Source organism: Anarrhichthys ocellatus, unplaced genomic scaffold (genome assembly GCF_004355925.1).
Source record: "Anarrhichthys ocellatus isolate YVR2014 unplaced genomic scaffold, GSC_Weel_1.0 scaffold1, whole genome shotgun sequence".
Classification (NCBI taxonomy): domain Eukaryota; kingdom Metazoa; phylum Chordata; class Actinopteri; order Perciformes; family Anarhichadidae; genus Anarrhichthys; species Anarrhichthys ocellatus.
Window position 1 is genome coordinate 2,413,519 of NW_022280031.1, and position 13,934 is coordinate 2,427,452.

At 39.0% G+C, this 13,934-nt stretch overlaps 1 protein-coding gene across 2 annotated transcripts in view; it reads left to right on the forward strand.

The window, feature by feature from the left end:
- The window catches only part of soat2 (sterol O-acyltransferase 2), a 17,491-nt gene continuing 3,557 nt past the window's right edge, over positions 1-13,934 (forward strand). Inside the window, exons 1-15 of one of the 2 annotated variants that reach the window (XM_031853828.1) lie at positions 1-1,928; positions 3,960-4,087; positions 4,678-4,736; positions 5,431-5,570; positions 5,667-5,720; positions 6,162-6,269; positions 6,961-7,243; positions 8,975-9,050; positions 9,913-9,997; positions 10,890-10,935; positions 11,232-11,361; positions 11,818-11,915; positions 12,793-12,891; positions 13,080-13,215; positions 13,767-13,912. In XM_031853828.1, the coding sequence (XP_031709688.1) occupies positions 4,009-4,087; positions 4,678-4,736; positions 5,431-5,570; positions 5,667-5,720; positions 6,162-6,269; positions 6,961-7,243; positions 8,975-9,050; positions 9,913-9,997; positions 10,890-10,935; positions 11,232-11,361; positions 11,818-11,915; positions 12,793-12,891; positions 13,080-13,215; positions 13,767-13,912 (1,539 nt within the window). In that variant the 5' untranslated portion in view covers positions 1-1,928; positions 3,960-4,008. The remainder of the gene's footprint in view (positions 1,929-3,959; positions 4,088-4,677; positions 4,737-5,430; positions 5,571-5,666; positions 5,721-6,161; positions 6,270-6,960; positions 7,244-8,974; positions 9,051-9,912; positions 9,998-10,889; positions 10,936-11,231; positions 11,362-11,817; positions 11,916-12,792; positions 12,892-13,079; positions 13,216-13,766; positions 13,913-13,934) is intronic. The other variant, XM_031853836.1, reaches the window with a different exon arrangement.

The window sequence follows — 13,934 nt, forward strand, 5'->3', positions numbered from 1 at the left end:
TCATAGAAAAATAAATGCAGAAATGATTATTTGCTTCAGGGGCGACGCCCCTGGTAAAAACATTTTGCTTATCATGCACTGATCAATTTTGAGATGTTATGCTATTTTACGTCCATAACATGTCTTCTTTGAGATTGGCAGAAAGACGATATACAAAATGCACATTTCGGTGTTTATTTTACTGCAGTTTTTCTATTTGTGTATGTAGATTTCTCCTAAATTCACCAAAGGTTAGCCTTACATAATGGCTCATTTGCATATTTAAACATATTTCAGAAAACCTCTTTTACAAAAAAGAATTGCCTTAATGTAACTAATCATTTTGGGAAGTTTCATGTGATATCTATTAGTTAAAATCTTTACCCTATTCTCATGGGTTCCCTTTAGAGAAATAACAGTGTATTTATTTTCACGACTTTATGATTGCCATAAATATAAAGACTTAAGATATTAGGGGGTACGGTATGGGTACTAGTTTCTTCTAGGTCGAGGGGAGAGTCCAATGAAAGATGTTAAATCATGTTGTCAATAAATCCAGATATACTAACAGGTTGATAGAGAACCAGGAGAGTTAAAGCAGCTGTAAAACAGTTGCAACAGTGTGACAGGGGGTCGTCTTATCTAGAAAGTATTTTAAAAAGTGTGAAGTGTACGAGGAAAATCTGAGAAAAACTAGACATTTTGTGCTGGAACTTTTTTTCCTTTTGTGTTCTTCAATGATGCTGTTAATTATATAATCAACATATCATCATCATCATCATCATCATCATCGTCAATTAGAATTATTGCCAGAACTGACATGAGCCAACAGAGAGTCAGTCACATTCAACCCCAAAATAAATCAATAAGTAGAGCAACAGAGTACTCAGAGGGGGAGGGCTGTCTGTCTGCCCTTTGACATACTTATAAGAGGTGAATTTGTTTATCTTTGTTGATTTTCTGTTTACTAGGGCTTTGATTTTATAAATCAGTCACACAATCCGTGTATAACTCGATACAGTTTTGTTCACATGATTAGGCTTTAAGTTGATATGATGATGTATTTTGTGTTTGAGCCCAGCCTCTCACTAAACTGATCCTTTTCATTCTTGTGTGCATATAAGATGTGCTCACACTGTGTAAACAACGGTTATTTCTGAAACTATTAGCTTTTAGTTCGTTCCAAATATTTCCAAGTTAAACACTTTGGGACCTGGGATACAAAACAAACTTGTACAGCTGGTTCGTTTGGGTCCATCTGGTGTCACAGAACACTGTGTATCTTCATCTGTCCATCACTGTATTTATCCACAGAGTTAATGACCTTCGCATTTCTGGTCTTCCAGTATTTGTTAAAGTTAAAGGGCGAGCACAGAAACACTTTCCTCCTTCAGCAGATAAATTAGTGTATGTGAATGTCAAATGTCCAAGTGAAGTAGCAAAAAGCAAAACACTTTTTTGACTGAAGAAAAAAAATTGAAGAAATGCATATTTTGAAGTGCTTCGTCAAAGCAGCTATTCGATGTTTTTTCCTTGACATTCATTCAGTGCTCGTGGAAAACCTTTGACCTGGTTGTCGTAGAACCATTAAAGACGTATTCAGCTATGGCAAGTAGAAAGTGCATACAATTCAATAATGAAAAAGCAATAATGCTATGAATACATTTTGCAATAAGTCATTTTCTGTGAATAGACAAAACTCCAGGACAAACTCCACTGCTCTACTGCATGACCTCATATATCAAGTAGAGGAGGTTTACCTGTCCTGACCTGAACCAGCAGCCATAAGGGTCAAAGTGCAAAATAGCAACAGAGGAAAGCAGAGGGCACAGATTACAAAAACTGACGCAGATTTACTTGAAAACACACTCTCTCAGCAGGGATCATCAACTGAAACATTACGTCTCAGCCGGTAGACCGCTGACTGAGCGCCGAGGTTAGAAGTCTGTGTGAGTACAAATCTGACACACCGACAAATGTTTCTCGTGGATGTCTGCCTGACATATGTATATCTGACATCTGTCACTTTTATGGTTTTAATCCCACAGTTTCTACTATCTACAATTTTGTACAAGGTGTTCTTTTGAAAATGACAGAATATAGAATAGATATAGAATAGAGTGAACTCTGACTGCTGGAAATTCTTAGTAAAAGTTTCATATTTGTACATCAGTATTGAAAGAAAACGATCATGACCAGGTTTTAAGTATATTTGTTTAACACTTCTGAAGGAAAGTTATGATTGAATCAGTTGATTTTTGTCAACAATATACAATTTTTCTTTCTTTTCTTTACAGTAATTAACTTTCAGAGGTTTGAAAGGTTTATGTTTGAAAGGTGACCTCAAATGTTTATTTCCTCTTGTTTCTCAGTTGAGCTCAAGATGACTGATCATGGTCATTGAAAGCCTTGATTTTAGCTATTAAATTAATACTTAATTATGGCTCCAACATATGATTAGCATATCATTATTAAATTGTCTTTTCTATGATCATCTTACTGATGAAAATCCATCTGAAATAGTGATGATAGTCATCATCATCAACATTAGTTTAAGTGCAGACACTTATTAGGGAAATGATACTATCAGGCGAGTCCATGATCATCAATGAAAACTTAACCACAGGTTTTAAGGTTCCCTGAAGCTATCATACACCTATTAGCTATTACCACACTCGTCCACTTTGTCCAAATCTGGATGTTCTTTTAACTGCCAGTTGAGGTGGAGGTGAGCCCTGAATGCAAATCCAGTTACATGTGGCTGATGACACCCACATTTTGTTTTGTTGTAATAGGTCCAATGAAATTGATTAAATAATATGGTGAAAGGGCAAGTTGGTGGAATTATTACTTGAAATCAGTGGATTCATTATTTCCCATTACAAACAGCAACTATGTGTGAATCAAAACTTTGATTTCATTATTTTCAGTCATTCGTTATAAGCAAATGAGAGGAAAGTAAGACAGGCTGCAAGTGAGTAAGAAGAAAAGAGGACAAGCAAATGAATAAGATCCCTCACCCTCAAACTGTATAAGTATGGCATTAAGTCTGATCTGCTCAAAAACATGTCTCCCTTCATCTCTTTCTCATCATCTGCAGCCACATAATACATCATCTGTGTATCTGTGAAGAGCTCATCTGCTGTGTTGACATTTCTCCCGAGTATGAGCAACAGTATGGATTATAAAATGAGGTCACTCTGTGTCTTTTACTTCTCTGGCAGCCCTCTGTGTACCTTATCTAGTGTGTGAACCTCCACTGAGTCAGGTAGACTGGCTTTATCACTTGTTTACGTTGTATAGCTTGAGCTCAAGTGACTTGCTGTGGAAAAGAAGTGTAGGGTTACTACCATTCAAAAACCTCTGACCCTGATATGTTTCTGCATTCAGATCAGGCACATTTTCATTTTCGGATTCACACGAGAACGTGCTCACCTCTTCGGGACTGAGGCTCATCAGGAATATTAATGCTTTTGGAATGAGGCAACCCGCCAGCAACGGGCCTGTGACCTCATTTAATCTCTCAATTCATAGTTTAATATTCTGGACTCCACCTCAACGAGCCTCAACAAGGGGTAAATTTACAGTGAATAACAGGGTAAAAAACCTGCTGCACTGCCCTCTAAGGGTTGAACATTTCAAGCATGTTGCACTTCTGTCCCGTGATGTCACGGCTATTTAACGGGTGAAAACACCTGATTTTACATCACTTCCTGGGGTGTCTCAGTCCATAGAGGGCAATGCTATTATAACCAGAAACTGAGCCATGTGTGGATCCAAAATGTGGTGAGTAAGGTCAAAGAGTTCACCTATTATGTTCTGCAATCCTTATCGGACCAACAAACAACAGGCTAGATTAGGCAAATACAAACCTGGCGCATATCACAATGTCACATCAAACGTTAGTTGATTTCCATTATTTATCCTCAGGGGAGCAAGATAATGTGTGTGAGACTAACCTACAACTTCTATACGCGCAGGAGTCCCAGTAGATAGTCCTCCGTGTTTTGGCGTGATCCTTTGGTAACCATGATGACTGCAGAGCCACCTAAGGGACTGTTGCACCGAAACATCAAAGCCCGTCAGTCAGATGAGATCTCTGGTCATGGTACAGACAATATGCTATTTATAGAAAATGTATAATATATTAATTTGTTTGATTGGGCTGTATTGTGTTCTACTGTGTTGGTTTGCAGAAAATCATTGCATATTTAGTTTTTTTTTTTCTTTTTTTGCATTAGTTTGTGCAATTACCAAGAGAGAAATTTAAATTTCAATACATGTAGTATTTGTTTGTGGAAGGTGGTAGCAAGAAAAACAATATGCTTGGGAATTGTATTTAAAATGAATCCTTAGTTTTGCTCTGAATGTCAATGGAAATGTTACCAATGTAGGACATTTCATCACACGTCAACTCAAAGTGCTTTACATTTAAAGAGAAAATATAAAGATTCTGTATAGGCACAAAGGTAGCATAAACAACATAAATATATACACACGCGCATACAGCAAACCACACAGCAATAAAAACCAAAACATCAACACACACACACACTAATGAGCCATAAACCAGGTAGAATAGGGAAGTTTTTATTAATTAAACTAGTAAATTGTATTAGTTGGATATTAATTCAGGTGCAAAATGTACAGTATATTGTGCCGGTTAATCTTAAGCAATTTATGTTCTTCTCTCTGCAGTTGAGGACCGTAATCATTTACAAGAGGAAGATCTAAGACGGTGGCAGAAACATGCACAGGTAACCCATAACTCCATTGCCCAACAGTCCTTCAATTATGCAGTTTCTCCTCCTGTTAAAGCTGAGAGCTACCAATCTATCCTGGTTAATTCAGCAACAAACCTGTACTCATGTGTGGCTTTTACACGTAATGTTTTTAATGTTTGCTTTATTGCATCTTGCTGTATTCTGTCTAACCTCCTTTTACTTCACTGTTCTAATCCTTTCAGAAAAGCCCTTCTAGGGATTGGTTTTGCAAATTAGCATCCACTTTAACACAGTATGATACTGTATATTTCACTAGTATTATGAAGTGTTGTGTCATAATAAGCCTGCAATGCTAAAAAGTAGTATTTATTTCACATAAAACAAGATATTCGTGATGCATTGTGTAAAAACAAGTCCCTACATTTCACTGAAATGTTACTTGCTAGGTGATTGTGTCTATGAGATATTTTGACTAGTAATTAGACAATATACTATTTTACATTTTTGCAGTGTAGCTGTCTTCAGTTTGTCTTGTATATTGTATCTGTCTCTGTCAAATAAACCATAAATGCATGAATAATCTTGAAAAAGACAATACAAAAGCTAAGATTGTGCAGAGTAAACAGGATACAGTGTAAAAGTTATATTTTAAAAATATGGGATGCAATTCGTGCTATATTTAGGGTTGAGAGAATTGAGAAAGCTCTTTCTCCTGTGTGTCTTGAAGAAGGTGAAGGAGAAAGTCCTGGAGCAGGTCCAGGATCAGCTCAGTGATCTACTTGACAAAGCTCTGACTGAGTCCATCCAGCCTTTTACCCAATTACAGCCAGCAGTTAATGGAAATATGTCCAAAAGACCCTCATCCAGGTAAAGAGGAGGAGGAGGCAACTTTTACTAGCGCACATGTTCCTCATTGATGTGGGAGATATGTTTATCCTCTTTGCGTGTCTGTATTTCTTTTAGTTCTCAGAGAATGGATGACGGCAAAGTGTTCGTGGACAGGCCATCGCTGTTGGAGTAAGTGTGAAAGACAAGTCTTCTCCAATATACCATGACCAAATATTGTTTTATTTATCATGCTGTCACCGGAGTTACAAAATCAGCAATATATATTTATTGTAATTCAGATGTATTTTGTACAATCATTAAACGACAGATAGAGAGACTGCAAACAACCTCGTATATATACAGTAATAATCATCATGAGGGAAAGAAAGCTGAACATTTTTGAGGAATATAGATGTATGCATGATGGGTTGGAGAGGAGCTATACAACTTGTTATTGTGGACCGCAAAACTGTATACAAGACATGAATACAGATCATTCAGATACTCCCATGAGCATGTGTGTGTATATTCTCTATTAAAGAACCTCTTACATGTCTATACAGCACTACATACATTCACATGAATACAACGTAGAGCTAATTTAATGAGAGCTCTACTCCTCTTCATCAGTGAACTGTTTGAGATCAACCACATCAGGACCATCTACCACATGTTCATCGCCATACTCCTCATCTTCTGCTTTAGCACGCTGGCTGTCGACTACATCGACCAGGGCAGGTCAGTGGGACAAGTGTGTGTGTGTGTGTCTACGACAATGACACGCCTCAAACCCTGTGACCCTGAACTAATAAAAAATGATTTCCCCAAAGCCTTTAGAAACTTCTTATCTTCTTCCCCGTGCGTCCCTCCCTCCTTCTCTCCCTGCCTCTCTGCTCATCTGGCAGCAGAAAGATAGAGCAATTAATCCCTCCGAGTATGTTTGCTGTTGCTTTGGGCAGCTCTGTAATGATTCGGTTGTCGTTTGCAGTCACGCAGGACTGTGAGTTTAATTCTTATGTTTCTCCATCGGGAAACTCAACTGTGTGAAAATTATTCGATACATCCACCCGCTGTTGACAGAAAATTGATGAGGGGTTGCGTTGAATCACAAAAAGCCTTTTACATGCTGCAGTGACTGGGTATTTAAAATCTATTACTGTTATCACCAGAGGGGTCTCTTCAGAGACATGAATGGGTCAAATATGCAATGCATTTAACTATGACTGCCATTTATTAAAGCCAGTCATGCTTTGATATAATTAAAATGTTTGTTCAAAACCCTGTTCGAAGCTAAAACAGACCACAGTGGCAAATAGAGCGCATCATCTAAATGCCCTTACTAAAGTTTAGTCTTTCTTTAAATGTCATTTTAATAAAAATGTGCCCATTGCCTTCATGATTATAATTGATTTCTTTTCTGCAATCTCAGGTTGGTCTTGGAGTTCGACCTGCTGTTCTTCGCTTTTGGGAAGCTGGGGATGGCCACCTGGGCCTGGGTTGTGATGTTTGTCTACACCCTGCTCGTTCCCTACTTCACCCTGGTGTACTGGGGGTCTTTGTACCACAGCTTCCCCTCTAAGTTGGGGCTGTCTATCGGCACGGGCCTGGTCCTGTCTGCAGTGCAGACCTGCGTGCTGGGTGTGTTCCCCATCTATGTGGTTGTACACTACCAGCTGCCACCAGCCTCGCGGCTCATTGTGATACTGGAGCAAGTGAGTGTTTGTTTGAGGAATACATGGTTGCAAAAGTCCACACAGCAGGCAGCAAACAATTAACTGTGGGGGAAATGGAAAAACAATCTTTAAATCTCTACTTCTATTATAACAAAGATGTGATATGTTGTTTAGATGAATAAAACAAATGGCATTTATTGGGGCTTTATTTATCGTATATATTTGATGCAGCAAAGCTTATGAGCCAGTGTAGGCAGCCCAACTCTATTCTGTTGCTTCATTCACCTGGCACATTCTCACAGGAACATATATCCAATGCACACTTTCAATCACGGCGTTGCACTTAAAGCAATCGGTGCTCTGGTCACTCTTTTGCTCTGCTGCTTGCTGCTACTGCTGCAGACGTTACTTCTGTCCATAGAGCATTTCAAAAGCCCCGCCTCCACCTGCAGTCAGTCTGGAGGCTCTGAGTCCACCCTCCCTCTAGGGGGAAGGTAGTATCATATACCATTGAGGTCAGAGACTCTAGATGTTAAATTGACAAGTTAATATTCATATCGTTAGACTTGGAGAATTGCCATTTTAGGAAATTGTTAAAGAATCAGAGCAGCATTGAGGATTCTGCTAGTAGAACTAATCCCCCTTTTACACATACAGTAAAGGTACGGAATCAGAGATTGATGATTAATGATTATTGATGTTGGAGGCAGCCGTGGCAGAGCTAACATGAGAAATCAACAGAGTAAAAGTAATTGCAAAACCCATCTGGTACACTAGTATGAATGTGATTGGATGTTGCTGTCACCGAACAGCTGACACGAACACTTCATTTGTGATTTCAGATGACCAGCAGGTCAGTTTTTATAACTCTAGCAGCTTTCTCCTAGAAAATGTAGGTTGTTACAAAGTTTAAAGGTTGTTTAGAGCTAAAAAGTGTGTCACATTTCCTTTAATAACTCCTGCAGTATGATGTAAGTGGTTTTATTGCAGCCCAGCATTCCTTTTAGGAACACCCTGTGCTAGATACACTCTGGACTGTCGATAAATTATATTCATAGGAAATCCAATTTATAAAAGCAGCCCTTCATTGCCAGTAACAAGAACATTTCAATAAGGAATGCTTGCTGATGGGAGTCTTCCAGCTGGAAAGGCACCAAACGAGAAAGTAGATCTCCGTGTCAACGTTTAAACATCACAGATGCATACTGTAATACCTTCTCATCCTCTTTATCACACCGTCCTCGGTCTCCAAAAACCGTCTTAGTACTACGGTTAATTTAGCTCCGTTGGATGAAGTGAGATAATCCCAGGGCTTAGGCGATTTTGAGAAACCTGGTGCTGATCTTCATCTGAGCTGGGCCCAATCAGTCTGATTAGAATTCTGAAGCTGTCCGTCTCATATGAAGTGTATAATATAGATTTGAGACTTTACTAAATTGCCCAAAAAGAGTGAGTGGTTCTCTGCTGTATGCAAATTGATGATGCATCATGTCTGAACTTCAGTTCGTGGCAGACTTCTCCAACTGTGTTTCTGTCACGATATATACAGTTCCCTGTTGTTGTTCCCTCTCCTGATTAATTACAGAAGTGAGCTAAATAATGCATCATTATGTCAATATACACAAAAACAGGAACATGAGGATGAGGCAACAAAAGATGTATGTTGTTTACTTCACCTTGTCAACTCATGCAATAAAGACAGACAATGAGGCTGTCATAATTGATACATTGTGTCTCTCTTCACATAATAACTGTATTAATTTTCCCCAGATTCGATTCCTGATGAAGAGCTACTCGTTCATGAGAGAAACCGCTCCTGTTATTATGAAGAATACACCAAAGGAAGGTACTGTGTCGAATTGTTTCGCTATCAGGTGTATTTACTCCTCGGGCAGTGTCATTACTCACAGTGACACTCCCAGACACCAGAGAAAAATGACTACAACAGACCTCAGCAGGTTACCACCTAATGATTCATGCTTAAGTTAAAATTAACAATGAATACACCCACATGCAATAAATAACCTCAAGTGTGCGCACCCCCATGAGATCCTATTGTAAAAGTCTGCTAGTGGTGAAGAATGTGTATCTAGTACCTTTTACTGTAAAAGTCATATGTGAATATGTACTGCAGTAAAGTCCCTCCAGGAGAAAACTGTATCGTCCTGAATAAAACGGTAAAATCAGGCAGAGAATAGCTTCATAGAAGCGCCCATGGTTTGAATTGGTTTTGGAAAGAGATTATATTAACACAGATTTTCACAAGCTCTGTTAAATGAAATGTTTACTATTTTAAATGCCATTAGGTAAAGTTGGAGCTTGAGTACAGCTAATAGTTCAGCACAAAGGATTAGAAGCTTTAAGGCAGACAATTTCACATAATGGCTGACAGATTTTGTGATAAACCCACTGATGTTTGATTTTCAAGGCAGACATTTGTTTGCTACATAAAGGCACACTAAAGCTTTAGTATTCACAGATGGAGCTATTATGTCACATAATGCAAGAGAAATGCAATGAGAAGCTTATGTCTGAATCAGAGACCCTTAAATTATAACTATAATAACAAAAACCTTTAAAGAAAACTCTTTTTTTAATCATTTAAGGCAACATGAGTCTGCTAAAAGATATTTAACTGCCAGATTTAGGACTAAAAACTGGACCCTCCATTTGATAGTCATACTTACTGAATTGTCTTTGCTTTTCAGGAGAAAGTCCAAGATCCCCAACACTTTCCAGCTATCTGTACTTCCTCTTCTGTCCAACACTCATCTACAGGGAATCTTATCCCCGGTAAGACATATTGTCCCTTTGATCTGGGTTCCTTTTGCTTATCTTTCATTATTTTATTTTAATTAGTGATAATACAGTCATGTTAGCACTGAACTGACATTGCCACAAACCCACAAAATGCTGAAGCAAAGTGTTTTGCATTCCCTATCAGGCCTTAGTAAGACATTTTGGCAAATCTCAGTCGCAAAAGCACAAATACGTGAAAAATAAAGGCGCTCAATGCGAAATTCTGATCATTGTCTCCACACGGCTCTCAACATGGAGAAGGCTGAGCTGGCAGCTCGCAGCTAACGCTGCTAACATCATGAACAGTGCAAACAATGGCAACAGTGCTGACAGAGCTAAAGGTGTTTACCTGAGGGGGGACCAGAGGGTAGTGCTATGCTTATCATGGCCTTAGCTTATCAGCTGTAACCTATGAGCACAGTGCAGCGACCATGAGTTAGCCAGGCTGGCACGCTCACGTGCACTAACATTGACTTAAATACACGAACGGCAAGCAAACAAAACCCAGAGGCATTTTGATAACACCACACAGAGGAAGAGCAACTTCATTCTCTGCTCGGGTAGACATTACTCCACTATATCTTCACATGAAAAGAATGCTGCTCTATTAATGCTGTAGAGAAACTTTATTGTGACTTAATTGATTTTTAGCTGGGTTTTATAGGCTCCTGATATTGTGCATGCTGTTTCACTATCAAACTGTAAATAGTAATAAGTCATGTGCTTTTCCTACAATGACAAACCAAAATGTTTTACTGTGAAAGAGGCCTATTCGTGCCTAAAAACTACATCATGCTGAAAAATACCATAAATAAGATAAGCAACCTGTGGGGCAACACAATTTCACAGTAAATGTGTGTAGTGACTTCCTGTCTGCTCTTTGTAGGAATACCCACATAAGATGGAAGTATGTTGGCGTCACACTTTGTATGGTAAGATGAAACTTTATTTGGGCTTTTGAGAGTTCATGTCATTTTCACACTTAACACCTTTTAGTCAGATTATGTAAAATTGTGTAAGAAAACGAAGGTCTACGTGGGGTTAATGACCTAGAAAGGATCTGACCTAGAAGTGCTCATAGCACGAGTGTATCGTGTGATAACCTGAAGCGATCATAAACTACAGGTGCCTAATAACTTTGATCTCTCTTATCTTCGATCAAACCACAATCTCCAGTTATTTTGTGCTGATGTTTTATATCCTTTTCCTTTTAACGCTGAATTTGCAGATCTTAGGATGCCTGTTTTACTGCTACTTCATCCTGGTCCGCCTCTGTGTGCCCGCCTTCAGACCTGAGACCAACCAGCCTTTTAGTAAACGAACAATGGTTCTGGCTGTGTTCAACTCAATATTACCAGGTACTGTGCTTTCTACACTCCACCTATGTGGAACTTGTTCTGGAGACTTTTCCGGCAATATTATAAGAAAGTCACGCATAAAACAAACATGTAAATCATTGGTAACATCACTTCTGCTTACAACCTGTATTATCTCTTATCTGTGTGAGTCAGCGCTGGTTAATGTATCACTTAATTGGGAAATAGAGGAAACAAGTCTCTTGTGATTTGAAGTCAATGATAAGATTAAAGATGCTATTATGCAATCAGATATAGGTATTAAAGCCTGGCATGTTTATCTCTCTTTAAGTAAATAGCTTTTTGAAGTGCTGATATAAGAGCATCAGTGTCAAGTTACAATTCTTATGAGAAAGCTGGGAGCAGTGCCCAGAATAAAAGTGTTCCTCATAAACTTCCTCTCTCTCTCTCTCTCTCTCTCTCTCTCTCTCTCTCTCTCTCTCTCACTTTCTGTCTCAGGTATAATGATCCTTCTGTTGTGTTTCTTTGCCTTCCTGCACTGCTGGCTCAACCTCTTCGGGGAGCTGCTGCGTTTTGCGGACAGAATGTTTTACAAGGTGTGTGTCATGGCTGATTTTTGTGGGGCATCATCTCTCCTGTGACGACATTATTTTTTAGACGTGCTTGCTTTTACAGATGGGGAAATTTTGATTAATGACAAGAGAATTTACTGCAGGGTGGCCTGATGGTCCCTCAACAGTTTAACTTTTCCATCATCATATTCTGTTGATGCAGTTTGCTCCTGAACAAGCACTGACTTAGTTTTGAGCTCATGTGCTTTGACTGACGTGTTTCTGCAAGGTGTGAATACATTTCAACTGGCAGATTGATTTATGTACAATAGCAGTGAGGTGGGGACAGTGAAGCTCTCCTTATATATACGTATATATACTGTGTGTATATATATATATATATATATATATATATATATATACGTATTTGACAATAATGAGGCCACACAGTTTCCTTGAAATCTCTATCTCTATGATAGCGTTTAATTTAATTAAGAATTATGTGCACCTGACACCACTTATCTGTTTAAATGAGGTTGGACTGTGACAATCACTTGAACCTTCACACTGAGCAAGGCTAGCTGCAATATTTATCTTTTGCTTGTATGTAATGTAAAAAAAACACAAAGTATACAGCAAATCTTGGATGAGTCCAAACAGTTTACCTCTACAGTAACTGGAAGCACAGTATGCCACCAGCTCTACAAGCTCTTAAACTCTAGATGAGTTTTAAGGACATATTTCATTTAAGAACATCAGTCAGGCTTGTCTCTCTCCAGTATAACTTATAAATACCAGAACAACTTATTTGACAGCAGTCATCTCAGTGTTTCTCAGACGTCAAAATTGAAGGGATCCATCTCTATTCTGTCTTTTAATTTGATCCACACACTCATTGTACTACTCTGTGTTGATTTTCCAGGACTGGTGGAACTCAACGTCTTTCGCCAACTATTACCGTACCTGGAATGTAGTGGTTCACGACTGGCTCTATTACTACGGATACAGAGACTTCCTCTTGGTGAGCAGAGTGCCAACACAGAAAAAACTACAATTACATACAATAGATCGTATCAAACAAAACAATAATATAATCAGCAGCATGTCACATGATGAATGACGTGCGTACAGTAGTCCTGTAATTCCCCGCTGAACCAGCCTGACCTCTGAACTTTGAGCCAAACCCTTCTCTTTCTGTGATCCCTGCAGCTGTCCAAAAGGAAATTCCGAACGGCTGCCATGCTCTCAGTGTTCATCGTCTCTGCTGTCGTCCATGAGTACGCCTTGGGCATGGCATTCGGCTTCTTCTATCCCGTCTTGTTCTGTCTCTTTGCCTGCTTTGGAGGTGAGGGTCACATTCATTATTCAGGGAAGAATCTTCACAACGATATGAACAAAAAATGATTGGTATTCGGTGCTGCTGGGGGAAAGCTTTTGATAACATCAGTGCCTTTTTAAATACAGGAAGAAAATAAGATGGAGAGAGAAAAAGAGAGAGAAAAATGTTGCTTGTCTACCTCATTATCATTGCTAAAATGAATACACTGTCTCTGAATACAATGGCTTATTAAAAATATGTAAATGTTGCCTTCTACATTCTGGACGGTGCCTTCAAGCCTTCAAAGTCAAAATCAGTGATTATTCACTCTAACACATCTAGTAGCTGTTTTCAGGGGACAACTCATTATATTTCAAGAGAGCACACTTGTGCATTGTGTCCTCTTCCTCTGGGTATCAATAAGTCGGCATCTGACAGAATTGCTTTGCACGCTCTTACTATTTTTCCCAGTCCTTACAAGCATACATTTCAGGCAGATAAACTGTCACTACAGATAGCATTCACACAAAAAAAAACAATCATCAACAACAGCATTCCCTCATGTCGTCCTTTCATAGTGATGTTCAACTTTACCATGAACGACAAGCGACAGAGCCCCGTGTTCAACGTCATCATGTGGACGTGTCTCTTCCTGGGTCAGGGTGTTCAAGTGTGTCTGTACTGCCAGGAGTGGTACGCTCAGATACACTGTCCTCGGACAGGGGTATGTACTCCACCTACATGTA